General features: G+C 37.8%; 2 protein-coding genes across 3 annotated transcripts; both read left to right on the top strand.

Annotated features, from left to right (window-relative positions):
- Positions 1-3,469: 3,469 nt before the first annotated feature.
- On the top strand, positions 3,470-7,921 carry LOC103467770 (thyrotropin-releasing hormone receptor-like). 2 transcript variants are annotated; one of them, XM_008414436.2, is made up of 3 exons: positions 3,470-3,548; positions 5,117-5,936; positions 7,149-7,921. In XM_008414436.2, exons 2-3 carry the CDS (start codon positions 5,160-5,162, stop codon positions 7,536-7,538), a joined length of 1,167 nt encoding a protein of 388 aa, XP_008412658.1. In that variant the 5' UTR covers positions 3,470-3,548; positions 5,117-5,159; the 3' UTR covers positions 7,539-7,921. The 2 variants fall into 2 exon arrangements, with proteins under 2 accessions (XP_008412658.1, XP_008412659.1); XM_008414437.2 differs by having other exon boundaries at positions 3,515-3,548; positions 5,075-5,936.
- A 7,640-nt stretch (positions 7,922-15,561) lies between these two features.
- LOC103467771 (transmembrane protein 198-like) lies at positions 15,562-21,834 on the top strand. Its single transcript, XM_008414438.1, has 5 exons — positions 15,562-15,806; positions 17,551-17,846; positions 18,946-19,521; positions 21,094-21,221; positions 21,346-21,834. The coding sequence occupies exons 2-5, from the start codon at positions 17,690-17,692 to the stop codon at positions 21,493-21,495; spliced, it is 1,011 nt and encodes a 336-aa protein (XP_008412660.1). The 5' UTR covers positions 15,562-15,806; positions 17,551-17,689; the 3' UTR covers positions 21,496-21,834.
- The last annotated feature ends 757 nt before the right edge of the window (positions 21,835-22,591 follow it).

Raw genomic sequence — 22,591 nt, 5'->3', positions numbered from 1 at the left:
ATCTAAGGGTTCAGTTTTAATAAACCTTGTGTTTTCATTTAATGCGATAAAGAGGAAAATGTTGCATGTTGGAAAAGTTCTGTTGGTTCTGATTTCTTGTTTTCTAGATTTTCTGGTTGGATCATTTCTGGTTTCCCTCTGGTTCTGGATGCTGAACAGCTGCAAGGATTTCCAGTAGTTATAATGCGTAACCACGGCAACATGGTATCGTTTTACATATAAACAAAATTGCCAGGATCGATGGGTTAATTATTTTTTATATTTAATGATGCAGGAAAAATTGTTTTTATTTCTGTTAAAGCAACTTAAGTCTATTTTTCTTTAATTGTGCTTCTAAATCATAAATAGCCCTAAATGTTATTAATTCACACAATTTATTATTTTATTTCCATGTGTTTGACAACAATGGAAAGCTTAGATATGCCAGAATCTGTAAATAACTCAAAATGCCCAAGTTGTTCATGGCTTTGTTGTGGCCAGTCACATTTACCAAACAGCACCACTTTTCTCATTGGCACGAACAAAGAAAACAACAATAAGTGAGTTAAGAGAGTAATATTTTCATTTCAGGTTGTATTATATATTACGATGTGTTATCGCGAGGCAATTTCAGGTTAGGTGGTCCGTGAGTGTTTGTTAAATGGGTTAAGTGGTCCTTGGCCTGAAAAAGTTTGAGAAACACTGCGCTGGAGGAACGTGGTTAGGCGTGACGAGCGTTATATTTGTGGTTATGTGTGCCGTCAATATGGCTTCATTGTGGTTTTGACCTTTCAAACCCATTGGGTGGCGCTGTGGTACTTCAGGAAAAACAAAATCTCATTTCAGGAAATGAACAATAACAGATTAGATCTCGTAATTTCTGGATTTCTATATTGGCCCAGATAGATGAAATGGATTAAATCAACCGGTTTCATGCGTGTAACAAATAATTCACCAGGCTATTCAAAAATAGATAATACATTTTAAAATTTCTGAAGAAGTTCTTTGCATATCAAAGGCTTCCCATGAGGCTGGGGGGGTTTATTTTAAGACGCGTCCCAGAATATTAATAGAAAACGTCTTTATAATCTATTTTTGCTCCTGACACTGTGTCCACTTCGTGATTCTCTTAACATGCAATCGCCTGTGCAAAAATAATCGTCCTTTTCAGATTTCTGTTGGTTAGAATCAACTACACAATTAAAAAAATAAACTATAAAAATATGTACTAATTAATCTAAATGACCTGATTTTTTTGTAGTATAATATTTGATTATCTATATTTTTCCAAATTAATTTTTGTATATTTGGCATGTACTGAATTACAACCTGCAAAAATAGAGTTATGAAAACCTAAAGAAACTACAACTCAAGATTTCTTCATCTGAATACCAAACGTGATGTACAGAGGTCATAATAATAATTATGTTTTGATGTTTTCTTCTCCAAAGCTGTTCCAGGCAGCCTGAATACTGAACATCTTTTATTTGAAAATGGAGAAACTTCCATTAGTATTCAAAATGATGGTCCTGTGCACAGAAACAGGGTTTAAGACCTTTTTCTTTCAGGCTGGATTCTGAAATCAGTCACTTTGAAGCATTAGACACTCAGGATGAATCACTCTTTCAGGCTGCTTAAGGATGTAAACATCATCATAACTTCTTTTTACCGTGTTTCCAGCTCTGAAAATAACAAATAGGTTGCTCTGTCAGCAAGTAGACCAATGTTTGAGACTGGATGTTGAATGTGTAGCATCTCTACAAACAACATTGTTGCAAAAGTCCTGTAGTTCATTTTAATTCAGCTTTATGAATCTTTATGAACCTAAAATGTGTTGCCATATTTGTTTTAGGGAGGTTTTTGCTTCTCCACCCTTCCAAGCACGCTATACGTGTTTAGTATTTCCTAATATTAGAGGTTTCTTAGGGCTGCAGATTATGAGATGCATCTCTTGGGTTTTTGCAATTTTTGTGAACAAAAAATAATGTGTCTTGGTATTAAATTTCACTTCCTGGAAGATTAGCAATCAGATGTTTTCCACTTGTAHCCKGTGGTTGTCTATAAACCAGTGGAGGTCATGTAGCCTCAAAAAAACCTTCCCAAGTTGCAGATGTGCAACAATTTCTTTTCTATGTTAAAATATTATGACTGAGGACACAAGTAGAGTCCTCATTTATAGATAGTGGAAGAAGGCGGACAGGTAAACAACTTTAATAAAGGTCTATAAATGCTCAAAAATAGGCTGCATGATGAAGAAAAACTCAACATTTAAACAACAAAATCCAACTGTTTTTGAGTCTGAGAGATAAAACTGCTGYTAGAAAATGGAGAGACTCAAATAAACACCAGGGAAATTAATAAATGAGAGTTAGAGTTAGTTACAAAACTATTTCTAAACTAACTAGAAAACTAACTATTTCTAGTTAGTTTTGTAACTAGAAATACAAAACAAATCTTACCAAGTATTTTGGTCTATTTTCTAGTCCAAATATCTTAGTGAACTTTAAATAAAACAAAACTAGCTCACAAGTAACATTTCAGAAAGAAATATGAGCTTTAAGCCAATAAAACCTTTATATTAATGAAAAAGTACTAGTTCCACTGGCAGATTATTTCACTTATAACCATTTGAAAAATGTCTTGCTATATGTGACATAATCTGCCAATGGAACTAAAATCACTGAATTTTTGACTTAAAACAAGCACATATCTTGCTGAAAAGTTACTTGTAAGTTAGTTATGTATTAATTCATCAAGTGTATAATATCACAAATAAGCAAAGCTGTTACTTAGCAACCCAAGCTGAACTCCAGCAGCTGGTTTTATCACTGTATGCCATGTACAATGGCTGCAGGAAAAGACAAGTGTTTTGTTGTTGACTTACCATCCAGACACCACTTGGTGCATTCTTGTTGATTGTGCAGGAAGTTCTACTAATTATTTTCAAAGGTTGTATAACTGCGCATTGTTTTTGCAGCCATTTTCTTATGCGAGTATAAGCACTGAGTTGGGGGGCGTGGCCAGCAGCAGCTTATTTGAATTTAAAGCTACAGAAATCCTAAAACAGTTCATTCTAGAAGGAACTGAGAACACACTAAAATCTCATTGTCCAAGAATGATTTTGAGTAAAAAATGTAATAAACGCTTTATTTTAGCATAGCCCATATTAACCTGCTGATGGTCACCTTTAAGTTAGCCTCTTCAGACTATGGAGAGTCAGCTAATTTATGTCTGCAAGGGACACAACAGTAACAAGCCTGATAAAATTAGCATCAATTAGTTCTGTTTAAATTTATAAACCAACGTTTGCAGCGGTAAAACTTGTGGCTGCCTCCCCTATTCTGCCAGCACTAACATGGCACCTTTGATAGTTGAGGCACAATTGATTTTTAGAACAAGGACTGAACCAGTGAGGATGTAATGGTGAGTGGATGAGAGAGGGAGGGAGAAGAGAAGAGAAGAGAGAGAGAGAGAGAGATAAGGACGAGTAGAAGCATCAGTGGAGGAGGACAGAGCGGACCAGAACGCTGCCACCATCTCTGAACGAACGCTGCTTCGTCCAACTCATGGTGAGCTGGATGTTACTAACWWCTGTGATTAGCTTGGTCATGTATTTATCTTTATATTATATTTAAAATGATATATTTTTAATGCTAGCTTTAGGTAATGATATAATTCCTCTGGATTTAATATGGCTTTTGTGTTTTATTGTTTCTTTTTACCTGAATTTTGTATGTATTTGGTATAATTAACACCTTTTAGTGATAATTTGAGTTTAGATTCAATCGACAAAGAAATGTAAGCTACAGAAAAAGTAATTAAGCTTCATCTCAATGCAGATCTGAGTGACATTTCACCATAAATGTCATCTGAAAGCACTGAAAGCAAACAAACAGAATAGAATAGAATAGAATAGAATAGAATAGACATCATTGATCCCCAGGAGAAATTGGTTCAAAAAAGTAAATAAATGTGGTTTTGTAAGTAATTAAATATGACTAAATATAAATTAATAAAGTAAAATAATAACAAGCATGCATAAGAAACGAGTTAATCTATAAATGAGTCCAGATCAAATATAGATTTAAAGACACTCAGAGTTGGGGATTGTACAATCTGATAGCTAAAGGCAGGAATGATTTCCTATTTCAGATAAATCCAATTTACATCCAGATATTTACTGTGTTTAGTTAAAATCCAACTCATTCCACTTTAATCCAATCAGATTCAGGATCCAGTGGATGACTAATGCCAGTGACTTTGCATAGATCTCCTCATCGTTTTGTTAAACACATCGTGGTCCCATTCAGTGTTCTGCTTCACTCGCCTCCCCGTTTCTGCTCAGTTTTAATGCAATAGAGACACATCAGGCTTTGGGGAGGATCTGCTGTCAACAAGCAGCGACAAACACAATTTTAAAGCACTTCACACTTTCATTCATCCATTCATTCATTCATTCATTCATTCATTCATTCATTCATTCATGCAGCATCACCCTTTAACACGTCTGCTTACGCCAGAAACGAGGATGATTGGGAGGAAACAGGAAAAATACTTTTCTGACTAAATGTTGTATTTTAGTTTGGTAACATAAACTAAAACACTGTAGTTGTAGAAAAAGCGTTTATAATAATACCAGCAGCTGTGGTTGCCAGAAATTTCCCATATAAATACATACATATACGATAAATTTTACCTCATGAAATTGATCAAATTGATTTTACACAGTAAAATGATCAGTTCATACCAGAAAGTGACCATATTTTATACAATAAAACCAATAATTTGATATGATAAAAAGATAATTTTTATGCAATACAACAAACAATTTAATTGTATAAAAGCACTAAAATAATGACAGCCCTATAAGAAACTGTAATTTACTCTGATTTTATACATATGATGTAAAAATAAGGTATTTGGGCCTGGTTACTTTATTTTGGCATTGTTACACACAGAGCTAAATTTGACCTTCACTATAATGTATTTACATGTTAGCTTGTAAATATTTCCAAGAAAATTCAAGAAATTTTAAGAGTCTTGCTGTTTTTTCCCTCTATTGATAGTAGATAACATGTTTATATCATGATTCTAGTGTGTCTCTAGTTAAACTTTCCACTTGGTCTTCTGTGTTGAGGCTCCTCGTCTTTGAATCGTTCCTGCTGGACTGAAAAACAAAGATGGAGAACAACACCACCGTTTTCCAGGACGTCGCTCGGCTTGTGAATCTGACTGCGATGCCTCTGAACTCTGTCGAAGAACAAGTCATAACCATATTGTTGACGATGCTCATTTGTGGCGTCGGGATCGCGGGGAACGTCATGGTCGTGCTCGTCGTCCTGCGCACCAAACACATGGTGACGCCAACGAACTGCTACCTGGTCAGCCTGGCCGTCGCTGATCTTATTGTGCTGCTGGCTGCAGGCCTGCCCAACATCTCCGATGTGGTGGCTTTCTGGATTTACGGCTACACAGGGTGCCTGTGCATAACGTACCTTCAGTATCTGGGCATCAACGTGTCGTCCTGCTCCATCACGGCGTTCACCATTGAGCGCTACATCGCAATCTGTCACTCCATAAAGGCCCAGTTCATATGCACGGTCTCCAGAGCCAAAAGGATCATAGCTGGGATCTGGATCTTCACTTCCCTCTACTGCACCATGTGGTTCTTCTTGGCAGACACTAAGGAAACCGTTTACACCAACGGAGTGGTTGTTACGTGCGCCTACCGCGTCTCCAGGAGCTTCTACATGCCCATCTACTTCCTGGACTTCACTCTTTTTTATGTGGTCCCCCTGATTGTAGCCACTGTGCTGTATGGGCTCATCGCAAGGATTTTGTTCATGAGTCCTCTGCCGTCACATCTGAGCGACCGAGCAGGAGGAGGGTCGGTTCATCAGGGCCACTCCCACAGCACCAACAAGCCCAACAAGGGARCCATTACTGCAAGAAAGCAGGTGCTGCAACTGTTTTATGACGTTTTGTTTTAGATAAAATTTTGTAAAAAAAGCACATGTTGGGTCTCAACTGCATCTAAAAAAAGCCCAAGCCCTTAAAACAAAAACACCCAGTGATTTTTAGGCAATAAAGTTACTTCTTGTGTCTGGAAAATTAGCTGTTTCAGAAACCTCCCAATAATCAAGTTATAATCAATGGGCACTGCGCTGCTACCTAGCAACCTCAGCGAAGTCCAGCCCATCACCTAGCAACCCAAGCAGAGCTCCAGCACCTTTGGTCAGCTGGTTTTACCACTGTATGTGCTTTACAATGGCTGCTGGAAAAGATGAGTGTTCTGTTGTTGACTTACCATCCAGAAATCACTTGCTGCATTCTTGTTCGTTGTGCAGAAGGCTCTACTATTGTTTTTCAAAGATGTATTGTAGTATAACTGCGCATCTGTTAACAGGCCTTTTCATGTGTGAATGTAAGCATTCAGCAGCAGTTTATTTGGATGTAAAGTGACAAGATGCTCTAAAACAGCTCAATGGCAGAGCTAAAATCTCAATATCCTCACCCATAGACCATCCTAACCTGTTTAACGAAGCATATTAGGTCACCTTTAAGATAAACACCTCCAGGGTGTTTTCACACCTGATGGTCTGGTAGACTTGACTTGACTGGAGACCAAAATTGCAACTTTTGTTACATTTTCAGCTGCTTCGGTTCACTTTCACACTGCACTGTCATGGGTACCAAACCCTTTGAAAAACCATTTCCCCTCCTCACCTGTGGTGGCGCTTTGTTCTATGAACTACAGACAACATGTCTCTGAAATTCTAAGCAAAATTTAATATTTGCAGAATACCACGACACCTCCGTACCACGACACCTGGTCAAATAACGAAAAAGATGCAGGGCTTTCAGACCTCAAATAATGCAAAGAAAACATGTTTATATTCATTCAGAAACAACAAAACTAATGTTTTAACTCAGAAATCAGTATTTGGTGGAATAACCAGGAGGTTTTCAATGGGGTTCAGTGCAGAGGCCTCTATTTTTTCCAGTCACCTGAATTTCCCCTTTGAGGGGTTAATAAAGTCTGTTTCTTTTCTAACAATCAAGCTTTAGGATTTCTTCAATCACCTTATAGAAAAGCCTGATCTTCCCATTGTTTCATAAAGTAATGATAGCCGCGTAACTAAATGATTTCCGTAATTTCCCCTCTACAGATAACAAAGATGCTGGCCGTGGTGGTGATCCTCTTCGCGTTGCTGTGGATGCCTTACAGGACGCTGGTGGTGGTCAACTCCTTCATCGACCCTCCGTACCACGACACCTGGTTCCTCCTCTTCTGCCGGATGTGCATCTACACCAACAGCGCCATCAACCCCATCGTCTACAACCTCATGTCTCAGAAGTTTCGCGTCGCGTTTAAAAAGCTGTGCAGGTGCAGCTGCCACGGCAGGGAGGCCGAGTACAACGTGCCGATTTACTACAGCGTGATGAAGAGCTCGTCCCATGGGAGCAACGAACCGGTCACAGAGCAGGAGGAGCTCAGCGGTCAAACGTGCAGCAGGTTCAACGTAACGGAGGACGATGTCAGCGCGCTCAGTGCATGAAACGTTGTTCAAAAGGTTTCCGGTTATTTCTATGGGTAAAAGGATGTGTGGATATTCTTCATGAACTCTAGTAGTGCTTATGTGTGGATCTGTATATTTTGCATTTCTCAGCAGTGTAGTTATTTTAATATTCCTGTTTGTACTGTAAATATGAAACACGACGAGCTTCGGTGTTTGTAAAGTCACAAAGTAAAAATTAACAGCAATATTTATGTTTATTTGGCCTCTTAGAGATAGAATTTAAATTTTTCAAAGTCATGTTTATGTACTTTATTCATACATAAAGTCATTTATGTATGAATAACATACATAAATGCATGTTATTCATACATTTATAAATATCAGAGCAGAGTTCCAGACTAAATATTTAATGCACAAGCTAAATATTTACTTTGCAAATGAAATATTTGGCCTTGAAATTAAATATTTAGTTGGGAATATACTTTATATATATTTAAACTTCTGAACTAAATGTTTAAGTCTGAGCTTAATGAGGGGTTTTAGGAAATATGACATCCACTTTCATCCTAGTTTTAATTGTTGACATAAACTTCCAGTTGAATCATTTTGATCCCTTCTTTGGAGAATAAATCATTTAAAAAGCCCCTGACTTGCTAAATTTGCAGAGTTGTGTTGCTGCTGGTGGTTTTCTTGCTAATTAACAGTTAAAGTATCATTATATTAAACCCAACAGTTATTAAGTTACATTTTTTAACACCCTTATTTAATGTTTTTTAAAATAAATGTCAGCCATGTTTATTTCACATCATTTACTGTCACCAAATTATAATCCTCTGTAAGTGAGTTCAGGAAAACTTTAAGAACTTTCAAGATTATAGCAACCCTTTATTAACAGCATTATGATTAATAACACCCACGGCTTCAGCTCTACAAAATGAGTACACAGCAAAACGGAGGTGAGAGTGCTCTAATTGGCTTATTTTGATAAATGAGGCCACAACGAGAGCCTGAGTCTGAGGGGAATTGGATTTTGGCACCAGATGAGCTTATTAATTAGCAGATCGAACATGTAGCCTGTTTCAAAGTTTTTAAGTTACGTGTATTAGTTTTTCAATGTCTATCATTGGTTATGTGGTTTAGTTTCTCCAATATACATATTTTCTCTGTTGACTTTTAGCTCCCAGATTGTCTTGATTAATGACATTTAAAAAATGCATTTTCTACATTTTGGATCCTTTGGCTTGTTTGGCCATATTCGATTTAAATCAATATTTGTTTTTTTGCCTTACTTTAAATCAGTCGGTTAGTTTCTCTAGGTTAGATCATGTTTGTTTATCTAGTTATTCTTCATCTCTTTTAGTTTTAAGTTCTGCCTGTTCCCCAGTTTTGCTCCTCTGTGCCATTTCTCTCTCTCTCCCTCAGCCTGCCTTCTGCTCTCTCCCCACAGCTGCACCCTGTTTTCTAATTAGCATTCTTCCCATTGTCTAGCAATCAATTTAACTCCCTTACTGGATTCTCCTGTTAGTTCACGTTGCTCCTTGTTTCATGGTTTGTTGATCATCCTGTTTGCCTTTTCGCATTTTTGTAAATTCTGTATTTGTTTCTCAATTTTTACTTAAGATGCGCAATGCCTCAGAAAGCGTCTGCGCCCAAATTCAACCAACATCAAATCTTGACGATTCTTTAGTTACATCCTCCATAGGCCTGAACGATTAATCCGATTAATTGTGATTAAATAATTGTCAACTAATTCAGTAATTGATTACTCGTTAATTGGAGTATGGAGACTTTAAAAAATGGTTGATTGTTGAAATAAAAGAACACTCTTAGATAAGTAAATAAGCCAAACGTACAAAAAATACGTACATTTTGTATTTAAGGTTAACATGATTGAATTATTAATCATCTAAAAACTCCTCAAATGGCAGTTTTAACTTCACCTAGTTCAAATTCTGTAAAAAATCTCGTATTAAACACCTTTTGCTCTCAATTACTAAGTGATTAATTGAAAATTGATAGCAGATCAGCACTATACACTTTATTGATAATACAGTAAGTCAAGCAGAAAGGCTTGAGCTTTTCACATGTTGATGTTAGAAGTATTTGTGCTACAGATGCATCTTATTCTACAAATGTCCAAGCAGACCATATGTTGTTGCATTTTAGGAAATTACATTTTCACTTGTCTACTTGCAACTTTGGCATGACTGAACTTGGACTACAAAATCGCTGCAAGGGAAAAAAAATGGCAGATTCACAAAACTTATGAACTGGAAGTTGTGATTTTATTCAGCAGTTCCACAGTAAATGTGGTGAGGTCATAAAAAACAAGACGTTATAGGCTAAAAACTGAAAAATATAACTTAAAAAGAATATAAAGAAGCAGCAGAGAGAGAGAATAAATTAAAAAATGAACTCCCAGACATTCAAAGCATATATATATATATATATATATATATAGTAAGCTAAAAAAAGTGAATTTTGCATGATATTCCCCTTTAATCCAATGCATCTGTTTTTAAACTCTTCATAGTTTTAAAATCTAATTTTACAAGTAACATATTTGCTGACATAGTTATATTTAGAAACTGTGAGGCTGAAATAATTAGCATTAGAAGAAGACAGGATGTCAGCAGAAAGTACTCCATAACTGGATCCCTTTTGAAAGCAGACGACACAATGAGTCGTTCCTACGCCAGAATGAATAATTTATTCACTGCATCTGTCAAGAGCTCTCGTCATTAACACAAATATTCAAAGAGCAACTAGAGTTGATTGTTGCACAGCAGTAAAGAGGCTCGTCTTTGTTTTTTACCCATTTATCCTGTGGGGTACAAACCGACCAGGTCCAGATCTGGAAGCTCCTTCAGTAAAAGGACAAAATGCAGATCAGATATTATTACAACATAATAAGTTTCTAAGAAATCAGACACTTTATTCCTGTAAATTATTGAAGAACTCGCTTTGTTTTGTTGCTTGTTAGACTGTCATATTTTTGTGCATGAAGCTCCATGTTCTAATCCTGAACAAAGAACAACAAGCCAATAAGTAAACAAATAAATACCAGTTTTAGTGTACACAAATATTTGTTAACTTTCATTTTATAATCTTGTAAAACAAATTCTAGACTTGTAATGATGGCTCTTTCTCTGCTGCTGAAAACTTAAATTTCATCATCATCTGGAGGTTTCTAGGGTTGGGGTCAAACATCACTGGCTTTTGGCCTGTTTATAATTTAATCCAGTGGAAATGAACATGATGCTGCCACCACCGTGTTTCATTGCGTCGATTTGTGCCAAACGTTCATTTAAAATTAAAGACCCAAAGTGTAGGTTCAGTTTAATCAGATCAACATTGATTTGGCCACCAAATTCAAGGAGATTTTATAGAAGCTGGACGGTATTATTTTGGAAATACCGTATTTTCTGGACTATAGAGCGCACCTCAATATAAGCCGCATCTACAAAGTTGTTTAAAAAAAACTGGAAAAGTACCTATATTAGCCGCACTGGGCTGTAAGCCGCTGATATCTCCGTCGCTCTCGGTTTTTCACAACGACGGGGCAGAGGGCTAAGGACGCAGCCCTCCAAACCACGGACTCGTTCACTCCGAGTTTTATTTGCAGCGGCTCCATTTCCCTCCTGTACTACCAGATCGATCGCTTTCAACTTAAAAGCGAATGAACTTCTTCCTGTGGTTTCCATGATGAGGGGGGTTTGAAAACATTTCTCCGTTGTACCACCTGCTGCTAGCATGTGCTTGTTCTAAATGAAAATTAGAGCTTTCTTCTACGATTTCCAATTTTGACTTCCAATGATTCACTTCCTGCTAAAGCGCCCCCTGGTGGTTAAAGAAAAACCCACAGAAAAGCAGCACCGGATTACAAGCCACATGGTTCGAAACGTGGGAAAAAAAGCACCGGCTTATAGTCCGAAAAATACGGTAAATGCTTTTTCTTGACACCCTTCTGCATAATCTAGAGATATTGTGAACAGATGAGCTTCTGAGGTTTTGGTCACAGCCGGTACTTTGCAGGAACACTCAGCTTTTCCCTGAAGGCTGCAAATACTTGAAGTTAATGTGACGAGAGTCCATGTGGGAGAGCTGCTGGTTTTACAGCTGAATCACATYGGATACATTTTTACATCACACAACCTCCAGGTTTTATAGGGTTGARTGGACTTTAAAGATCCACTGCAAATATATACACTGTATAGGAAACCAATCTGAGTAGATGCCTGGTGTTCCTTCACACCAACAACAAACATTTCYGTATGGATTAGTGGCTGCAGCAGTTTTGTACTTTGAACTCAGTAAACCTCTGATGTATAAAAACAGACATGTTAGTTCTTACACCCAGTTCTCATTGATAATCTTGGAGAGTTTTTAAGRTTAATCTCCTTGTTTGCACACAAGCTATGTGTGTTTCTGCTGATTTTATGGAACATAACCGACTGAGCGGTTCTTAAAAACTGGTGTGTTGTTTTYATTTTGAATATAAAACAGATTTTACTTTGAAGGATCTAACAGAAAATGCTTTAACTTTCTCWTACAGAATCAATATRACTTCACTATCACAGGCGTTGGAGACAATCTGGTGACAGACGGTTCATTTCATTTAGAAATGAGAAAGAGTCCGTTCTGATCAATAGTCCCCACTCAGCAATCACATGTGACTTTCTGTGAATTGATTAACTTTGTCTTTTARTATTTCAGGAAGCAACTGAGCTTTTAGARTGATCATTTATTTAGATTTATATTGCAGTATGCAGCATGTTAAAMAGGCTCATTCTGTTGCTGTTCGACTGAAAAATTACAAATWTGACTTGTCCACCAGCAGGAGGATGCGGCCAAATCAAAAGTAGCTTTTGCATGGCTGAGATGAAATGAAACAAGCTCCCCACCTTCTCTTCCACAAAGCACTTTTGTTGGTTTTTATTCAACTACTCAAATGTTAAAAGCATGCTTTCCTTTCATCTGCAAATTCAGAAGATGGAAAAGCATATTTGGTTGATGGAAGCATAAAAGGCTTGTTCTTTCTTTGGTACGTTTCTCACAAGTGGAGCCTAATTCAAGCAGGCAGCTCAAAACCTGAGCCAACCTTAGTGCCGCTCATCCGATCTAAATATTCAGTAGATCAGCGTCTGTCATTATTAATGTCCACTTTTCGTTTTCATGTGTTTAAAGTCTGCYGCAGATTTTTCTTTAAATGCTCTGCTCATACACAGCCATAGGAGGCAGGAATGGCGTAARTCACATCAATAATATGTTACTTTTAATGCATCTTACTGAGATTTTGTGCGATAGACGAACACAAAGACATGCAAAAGTTCATGTTTTTCCTCCTTCTGGGTCAGAAACTCTTTGTTACACTTTGAAAGTTTTGTTCCTCAGAGCTTTGCGGCTCTASAGAGTGATATTTTTGGCCTTTCTTCTTTCCAAAATAACTCAMGTTTAGTTTGTGAACATAACTTGCCCCTGGTTTTCATTTAGATTAAGGGGTGGACTTCATGCATCGCGGTCACTGCAGTGGACAGCTATCTAAAAGCCATTTTCTTGTGCTGCTCATGGATTTTTCTATGTTTYAAATGCACACAGACCACTGAAGTGGACACTAGTGCATTATACAATACACTACCAACTACTGGCCMTCCACTGCAAGTGAAAGAAATGTTTTGTTAAATCCAAAGCAACTCAAGAATATCCAGTCCCTCCTTTTACTCTTGCAGGTAAAAAAAAATAAATGATTGAGACATCAAGTAACACTACGGATGTATTTTCCAAATAATAATTTTGTATTTGGAGAAATTTACAACTGATCACCTTGAAAAAATATGTTTTCCCACTAGTTTTTTATGCCTTTTGGAAAAATAAATCCTGACATAAAGGCTTATAATTGATGCATGAAAGCGCTAAGTGTCGTGGGATAGATGAGTAGATAAAAATATATACTTAATTGCAGCTTATAAAGGATTTTTGTGGATTTAGCTTTAATTTCACATGAGGAAAGGAGGAGCAGAGTCACCGGCAGGGGGCGACAAAGAGACACAAATCTAAAAAGCTCAGATATTCAGAGCCGCTTAGAAAACATTTGAGTCTGTGGCCTTCAACATCAACGCTTTTCTTCACAAATGMAWATTTTTATTGTTGCTTTATATTATTTTCGCCATGTCTAATTTATAAATATATTTTATGGTTARGCTGCTTTCACGCAATGAAAAATGCAAATTGTATCTCTGAATTACRGCAAAGGATCTTTTTTAAATCCAAAACTCCTCACTGTTTTTTGGGACTTCTAAGGTTGTCTCTGAGTGCCAACAGCAGCACCGCGCTATACTTGTCACTGTGGTATTTTAAACTACATTATATCTTTAGCTTGTTTTACTGCTTGCAGCTGCAGGGCAGAAATGTCTGTTTTTAGCAGCTGTAAAATCAAGTCTGCGACAGCTTTAATTTTAGCTTTTTATCCAACTGAGGTTAGATGGTGGAAATGGTGTTGAGTGTGAGTGGCACTTTGAGCAAACTGCATTAACGTCTCYATGCTTGGTGTACAACTGCTGGGATGAACATGTGTTGTAAAAGTCCATCCAGATGTTGTCATGGTTTGTTCWGATCAAAAATCCAGACTGGAAAACGACCAACTGGCATTTTTACAATTTTACATTTCCTGGTTTGAATTGTACTGGATTTGATGGAAGTGCATCTGGTGYAGCAAGAAACATCTACCCGTAATGTTTTTCTTATTTCTTTTTTTTTGTTTCTTTGTTTGTTTTGAAAGGATTAAACCAGATTATTTAGATTAAGGGTGTCCAAAATGTGGCCCGTTGGACATTTTCATCCACTCAAGTGATTTTCTGCAGCCCTTCACCACAAAAAAAGAATATATACATTTTGTGGCCCTCGATTACTTTCATCTTGCAAACATACAGTCTTACTAGTCTTTATTTCGTATGAAGTATTTCTTTTTACACTTGAAATGCGCCAAAACTAACTTAAATTTTCAGGAAGTTATTGGATCTTGTTTTAAGACAGTAGTTTCTTAATAWTGATTAAAAAGTACTGATACCACTGGTAAATCATTTCACTTATAACATGGGRAAAAATGTTTTATTATAAGTGAGATAATCTACCAGTGAAACCAGTACATTTAAAATAAATGTTAAGGAAATACTAATTTAAAACAAGCTCCTATTTTAAATTAATCCATCCATTTTCTTACACCCTTGTCCCTTTGTGGGGTTGGGAGAGGTGCTGGTGCCCATCTCCAGCTAGCGTACTGGGTGAGAGGCGGGGTCACCCTGGACAGATTGCCAGTCTGTCGCAGGACAACACAGAGACACACAACCATGCACACACACACTCACACCTAGGGGCAATCTGGAGAGGCCAACTAGCCTAACAGTCATGTTTTTGGACTGTGGGAGGAAACCCGAGTAACCGGAGAAAACCCACACATGCACAGGGAGAACATGCAAACTCCATGCAGAAAGACCGGGGCTGGGAATCGAACCCTGAACCTTCTTGCTGCAAGGCAACAGCTCTACCAACTGCACCACTGTGCAGCCCTTATCCAGGAAGATGTTATCGTTTTATATGAACTGTTTGATGCAGATTTTAGTTTTCGTTTCTTTATGATGAGTTTAACAGCTTTTAAAACTAAAAATGTGTTTAATATTTTATTGAAAATCAATTGTTTTCTTCACTAACAACCAGAAATAAATGCAACAGTAAATCTGATCAAACGACAGACATTTATTTTCTAATTAATATTAACTTAAAATACAAGTAACGTAACTTGCAAGTAACTTAAGTAACTTACGTTACTTGTAAGTTAGTTTTGTTGCATTTCAAGCGTACTTAGATATTTTACTTAGTAAAATTTTGCGGTTTTGTGTGTGGTGAAAAGTTTGGACAGTTACTTTAATTCTCWGGTGTACAAGGACACATCTAGGTTCAAAGCTGAACCTATTAAAAAGATATGCTGGGTATCTTAAAGCTAGCAGACCTGCAGGTCAGTGTTCCTGGAGGATTATGGGTAGAGAGGGTCGAACTCCCTGACTTGGCAGCTGTGTCGGTCTAACGCTGGGGGCAGATGGCCGCCCTCCCAGGCGTCAGCTGCTGACAAGCACAGATGACGGACTTACCGGTTGGACGCGCTCAGTGGGAAACAACACAGCCGATGTAGAAACTCCGGACAAACTCCTGCCTGAACGCTCCCTGTTYACAGGAATTKGACAAGYCGACCAGGATGCTAACGTYTCTCCTTTAAAGMGCACRTTAAAAACCCGAGGATGTGAGCCGCTGCAGGTAGGCCATGAGAATGTTTTCACACGTTTTATCTTCTCATTTGTCACGTTTTCATGTTGTTTGTGGTAATTCAGTAGTTTATCTGACACTGCAGTAGTGTTGTTGTTTTTTAAAGTAAAATTAACAGAAAATCAGGTGTTTTTGTTGCTATTCTTTCATATTTTAGTATTAATGTTTTAGTTTTACCAGAGAAATTTCAACGTCTGAAAGTCTTCTAGTGCTTTACAGTAACATGATAAAGACTCACCTGCTAAAGCTCCTCTAAGTCCATTGGCTGACCGTAGGATCTGCCTCAACAGCTTATCTTTACAGGAGGCTAATGCATCCTGCAATCACACAATCAGCTGCAGGTGAACATGCTTAAAATGTTCAGAAAGTTTACAAATAAGCTTGAAATTATGACATTTACTTTATAAATGGTAATCTTTAATTATATTTTGTTACACGTCATCAGCAAATAAATGCTGTAAATACAAAACTATTCAAATAAATTTGAATATTTTGGAAAAGTCATTTTGTTACTTCCACATTATACCAATTAATTAGACAAATATGAATGTTTTAACACCTTCATGTCTCTAAATAATGATGATTTTCTGCTAACAGCTAATAGAATATTACATCAGACCAATAAAAAACTATTTTTAAAAGCAGAAATGAGGGATTAATTAAAGTATGTTTAATACCTGCTTGAGGGTTATCTTCAGAAGATAATTTTAATCTTAAAAACTGAATGAGTACTTTTACTCTTTTTGAATGCAGGATTATTCAAGTATTTCTTAAGTGTTTTTTGATTGACATTATTGTTCATTTTGGGAAAATGTCCATCCTGCTGCTTTTATTGGTGTCTAAATGTTTGTTTCCTTCTTATTGTTTGGCAAACTGAGGACCAAACCACATGCTCAGAACAATGCATGTGAAAAACAGAGGCATGGAGCCAGCAGGTCATTTCCTCAGCTGCATCCTGTTCTTAAACAAAACATAAAACTTGGAAGGGATGCTAGGTTTCCCTCTCTGCTTCCCGAATAGAAAATTTGGGCATGGGAAAAGGCACTTCCTCATCAGCAGTTTAAAAATGACCTGTTATGTTTCCGTGAATAGGTTGGGACAGGTCTAAAGGGGTTATACAAAACATGTTTGCCACACTTTTTTGCACAAAATCATTCTTGGATCATCATATTTTAATCTGGTCAGCTCTGCCTATGATGAGCTGCTGTCACTTTAAATCCAAATAAACTGCTGCTGGCCACACCCCTCCAACTCACCGTTTACACTCACATGTGAAAATACCTGCAAAAAGATGTGCAATTATACAACTGTACATCTCTGAAAAGCATTAGTAGAGCCTCCTGCACGACCAACTAGAACCCAGCAAATTGTTTCTAAATAATAAGTCAACAAAAAAAACACTTGTCTTTTACAGTAGCCATTGTAGAGCACAAACCGCAGTAAAGCTAGTTGACCAAACATGCTGGAGCTCCACTTGGGTTGCTAGGTAACAGGCTGGAATTCACTGTAGTTGCTAGGTAACGGGCGTTGCCTGCTGATCTGTGGCGTTACATTCAGAAGGTTTTTGAAATGGCTCACTTTTCAGACACCAAAAAACAGCTGGGTGATTGATTTTAAGCACTTGAGTTGTTTTTAGAAGCAGTAAAAACCCAAACTGAAGTACAGGGGAATTTCATGACTTGTCACTGTTTCAGTCTCTATCAAACCCTGAAATCATGTCCTTTTCTTTGTGCAGGTGCACATCAGGAAACGGTTTAATGCATGCTCTGGATCCAGGAACTTCCTCTTTGCTTGGACTTCCAGCTTCCCTCCTCCAATGAACAAAGCAGATTCATGTCCAAAGCAGCTGGGCAGCACAAAAGCARTAATCCTCCATGATGGCAGTGTCTTCACTCTACATTACACAGGAGCCTGGAGCTGGAATCACTGAGCTGGATATTTGTGTTCTTAACAATAATGTGCAATACGAAGTCATCCCGTCTGTCGTCTGCTCCGTCTGCCTTTCATTCGGCCTCATCTACTGCTTTTTTGGTGCGTATCYGCGCTGACATTAGATGCTAGTATTAGCTTACACGAAGCTGTTTTAAATGTTTCAGTAGCTCACCTGTTGGCTTAAATCCCCTGAGGCAGACGTCTGCAGGTTGCCAGGGGTTTAGAGTGGATAAGTCCAAAGCTGGAGGAGGCAGATGGGAATCTAAATTTTATACACATAGCGTTCATGAGACGCCACCTGTTGCGCTGAATGAAATCCCACTGATGTCATGGTGTTAARGCTCATTCGGTTTTTAACGGGGATTTTGTGTTTAATGTGCACGCATTGCAACGTGAAGCAAACATTTCCCGTTCTGCTTTCACTGGGAGAAAATGTTGAGATGAATCAGGCAACCATGAACCCTGACATTACGCAAACACACATGCTCCAAAGTCCGTGTGTTTACATATGGCAATACATTTTACATTTTATCAGACCAGCTAGTCCAAACATTACTGAAATAACCTTAAAGTTTCTTTCCATAAATGCCCCAACTTCCTAAAATACTTAACTCTGCAAAGAAATGAAGGTGCTTCTTATCATAAACATAAAAAACTAAAATAGTTGTTCTATGGAGAGATCTGGAAATTGATCATAAGTGAAAGTATTCAAACTTTTGTAACATTTCAGGTTACAACCAWAAATTTTAATGTTGTTTTAATTTATTTTCAATGGTAACAGAGTTGTGCTAAACTGTAAAGTGACATGGAAAACACGCAATTATTCAATATTTTTTACAAATAAATTGAGAAAMCCTCTTATGAGTCATTTATTAATCTGACTGCACTTCATTGGTTGTAATGTTAATTATGATTCAATATTTCGTGGCCATCACGGACTGAAGGGCTTCGTTCGTTTCCTCTGCTGCCTTTGCTAAAACTACAGGGAGACTACAATTCTACAGCGCAGAAAATTGACATCATCGTTCACARCTGTTTGCTGATTGACCCATTAGAAAATCTACTGGAGGAATCGAAGTAAACGGGAGAAAACCCAGACTGTCTGTGAAGCGAGAGTTGAATCGAGTGGAACAGCGCAGGGAGGCTAACAGGAAACTAGCTTCGGAGAGTCTAAGATTGCTATTATTTCTTTTCGCAGGCTATCGCTGCTTCAAGATGGTCATGTTCTTCTCCGGTTTCATGTTTGCCTCATCTGCCGTGCTCCTGTTCTACCATAAGGAACCGGACTTCACGGGTCAGCTGAGAGAGGACGCCAAGGCGGGCATCGGGCTGGGAGTCGGCGTGCTGTGTGGACTGTTTACCGCGCTGGTGTCCACGCTGGGACTCCTCCTCTGTGGCCTGCAGCTCGGAAGCCTCCTGTCYCTGTCCATGCTGGTGATTGTGGGACAGTTTCACAGCCTTGCTCCGGTGTGGGTGCCTCTTTGTGCCRTACTGGCCGCCAGCATCGCGTCTGCTGTGTTCACGCTGCAGTGGCAGAGGCTGTTCAGCATCTTCTACACGTCTGTGTTTGGAGCTACGACCGTGATGCTGTGCGCGGACTACATGGTGGGCGCGTTTGTGCTGCCGCATCAGGTGTATGACGTGTTTTGTGAAGCGGCTCCRCGACCCTTCTGCTGGTTTAACTGGGCGATCGCTGGGATCTGTCCTGTTTTGAGCACCGTAGGCGTGTTGGTGCAGTGGTGGTTTACTGCAAGAGGAGTTTCACACTTTGAAGGTGAGTTTTGTTCAGTTTGCAGTCACAAAGGTGGCTCTTTTGAACTTTTTTACATTTTGYTTCTAAATTACAACAAACTTAGACACTGTAAACATTTGAAGGTGGTTTAACTTGAAAATGAAATTTAAGTCAACAAGAAATTTGTTTTGGTTTTAACTCAGAATTAAAGTTTGTGAAGTTTATTTAACAACAATAGACAAGTTGTCCAAACATTGTTTTTTAAGTTAATAAATCTTGAATTGTGAGTTTTAACTAAATGCTGCAATTTAAACCAAATAATTTCACAACATGCAAGAAAAAAATCTGCCCTCACCTGGTTAAAGAGCCACATTTCTCTATTACTTTCACTCACAATATTAAGTTAAAATAACTACTTATTTTACTTTAGAATAATTTAAATTCTTGTTTCAAATTACATGGACAAAATTTCTGCTCTGATAATGAATTTTATTGAACATTTAGTGTGAACAGGACATTAAAATAAACATTTGCCTCAATAAAACACAAGAGTCAGATCAATGTAACACACTTCTCCTGATACAAAAACRTGCAGCTAAGCATTCTGGGAAATGGCTGTCACCCTTGTCTTTTTCTTCTTTCAGTTTTTTAAGTGCTAACTTAAAAACTCTAATTTATTCAACTCTTGGAAGTTAACACAACTTACAAACTCACACATTTAGGTTTAAAATATAAAACTYGCTAAATTTACTTGACTTGAAGAGTAGAAAATAGTAGACCCAACTAAATGTTGCTCAAATGTTTTACAGTGAATTTGTATGAAAGGGATTTTATTAGATAACTCAATACAAAGTAGTGCAAACTTGTAGAGTGAGAGGAAAATAATCCATCAGTCGTCTGTACCTGCATGTTATTTCTCCACGTTGCAGGTTTGACTTTTGCAGAAGGACAATTTAGAAAAGCCATTTAGCAGATCAGTCAATCAATCAGTCAGGTTTATTTGCAAAGCACATTTCATCAACACGGCATTTCAAAGTGTTTCACGTCTTGAAAACATTTTTAAGACCAGTAACAGATATTGGTACATTTTGTCAAGTTCCATCATGAAAATCATCAACACAACAAAATCATGACCACATGTTGGTCAATGTTCCATTTATTATGGCTAAGCAGTAACTCTAAACTGTTTTTTATTCGCATTAATGACATTCACTACGTTGTATGCAAGAAGCTCTTGGCTTTTGAATCTAGAACTTTATTCTTCCAAGACAATAGCAGTGATAACTGAGCCCTTTAATTTTATTACTCATTAAATATTTTCCCTTAAAACAAACCACCATCCTCCTACTGCATCCTGTTGTCGTCTTCTTTGTCGTTTTTGCCAGTAGTAACACCGGCAGTTTACATTTATTTTGATATGGCAGAAAAACCTCCTCAAAAAACTTTTTACTGAATAATATGATCTTTTTTTAAATAATTGCTTCCATTAAGGATTTTTTTAAATTATACAGCTCGTGTTGATTTCTCACATAAAGTTTTTGATTGGGACATTAAATGTGAAAAAGTTCAAACGGCATGAGTAAATAAATGATTTATTTTAATTCTCTTTTCCAGGTGCCAATAAAAAACAGAAGAAAAATGAAAATAAGCAGAAATGTAGAGAAGGAAGGAGAAGACCCCGGCCATACCGTCGGCGCAGGCCTCCGCCTCTGAAGCGATACGCTGGAGATGTCCTCGCACCAGTAAGAGGCTCAAATAAAAACATAAAATGAAAAAATATCCTCATTTCATGAGAGATTGTTGATGAGTTTTTGTCAGTAGCTGGTTCGTGTAACAACGCGCTCCTCTCTGCTGCCTGCCTTGCAGAGTTATCTCCACAAACTCCAGGAGCGTCAGCTGGGCACCGGCTCCTCTGCCAGCAGCATCAGCACCATCACTCACACTCTGATCGACTTCAACTTCGAGACGGGCTCCATGGTGCCTCTGACCTCCGCCTCCCCCATCTTCACAGTCTGAACGAACACAGCTAACCGAAAGAGCAAATCTCTGGGAAAGTAACTTTGAACTGTTTGTTTTCACTAAACTTGTTCAGATATTTCAGTTTCTGCTTTGGATTTCCTTCACAAGCTTCGTTAGACAGTTACCATCTTTCCTGATTGTTAAATTACATTTATTATTCCTCAGCCTCGTAATTCCAACATTCTTTGAGAAGTTTTATTCTCACAGTATTCACCTTGAAAAAGTGTGCTGTTAAATGTAAATATTGAAAAACTTTTCTTTTTTAAAGGTGACCTTTTATGCTTCCAACCAGGTTAGGATTGGCCTACGGATTATTAAAAATGTGTTCATTCCTTTTTTTTTTTGCACAAAATCATTCTTGGATATTGAGATTTTAGTCGGGTCAGTCCTACCTATTTGAGTTCCTTCTTTGAAAAGCATTAGTAGAGCCTGCTGCACAACCAATAAGAATGGAGCAACTGTTTTCTGGATGGTAAGCCAACAAAAAAAACGCTTGACTTTTCCTGCAGCCATTGTACAGTGCATACAGCAGTAAAGCCAGCTGACCAAACATGCTGGAGCTCAGCTTGGTAACGGCACAGTGCCCATTGATTGTGGCATGTGCTTAGATTTAGGAGGTTTTTTTAAATAGCTAATTTTCCAGATACCTAAAAACATTAACTTATTACCAAAAAACAGTTTTTAATCGCTCAGGCCCAAATGGAAGTAAAAAAAAACATGCAAAATGTGAATTTTGCACAATAGGTCTCCGTTAATTTTTTCTTCATGTTTGGAACAGTCCATGCCACTTGATGCATCCAGATCCAAACCATATCTTACTTGGGCAATGATATGGATGACCTGATCAAGGCATATTAGAACAATATTGGCCAAACTCGACTCCCAACACCTGTTGCTCTTGTACTGGCTGTGATTTCATGTCAGCTGTATCCGTGATGTTAGCCAACAAGCTTTGTGGTCACGGTTTGTGCGTCAGATTTTCTAAACATGGCAGCCAATTATTATGTGCATGACTGGCAAACTGTGTCAGTCTTTATGCTGTATTATAGGCTCTGCATATTATTTTGTTGGGTATTTTCCTAACAAAGTGACG

The sequence above is a fragment of the Poecilia reticulata genome, linkage group LG7, assembly GCF_000633615.1.
Source record: "Poecilia reticulata strain Guanapo linkage group LG7, Guppy_female_1.0+MT, whole genome shotgun sequence".
NCBI lineage: Eukaryota > Metazoa > Chordata > Actinopteri > Cyprinodontiformes > Poeciliidae > Poecilia > Poecilia reticulata.
The sequence above is the reverse complement of the archived record's forward strand: the minus strand, read 5'-3'. Positions and strand labels throughout refer to the sequence as shown.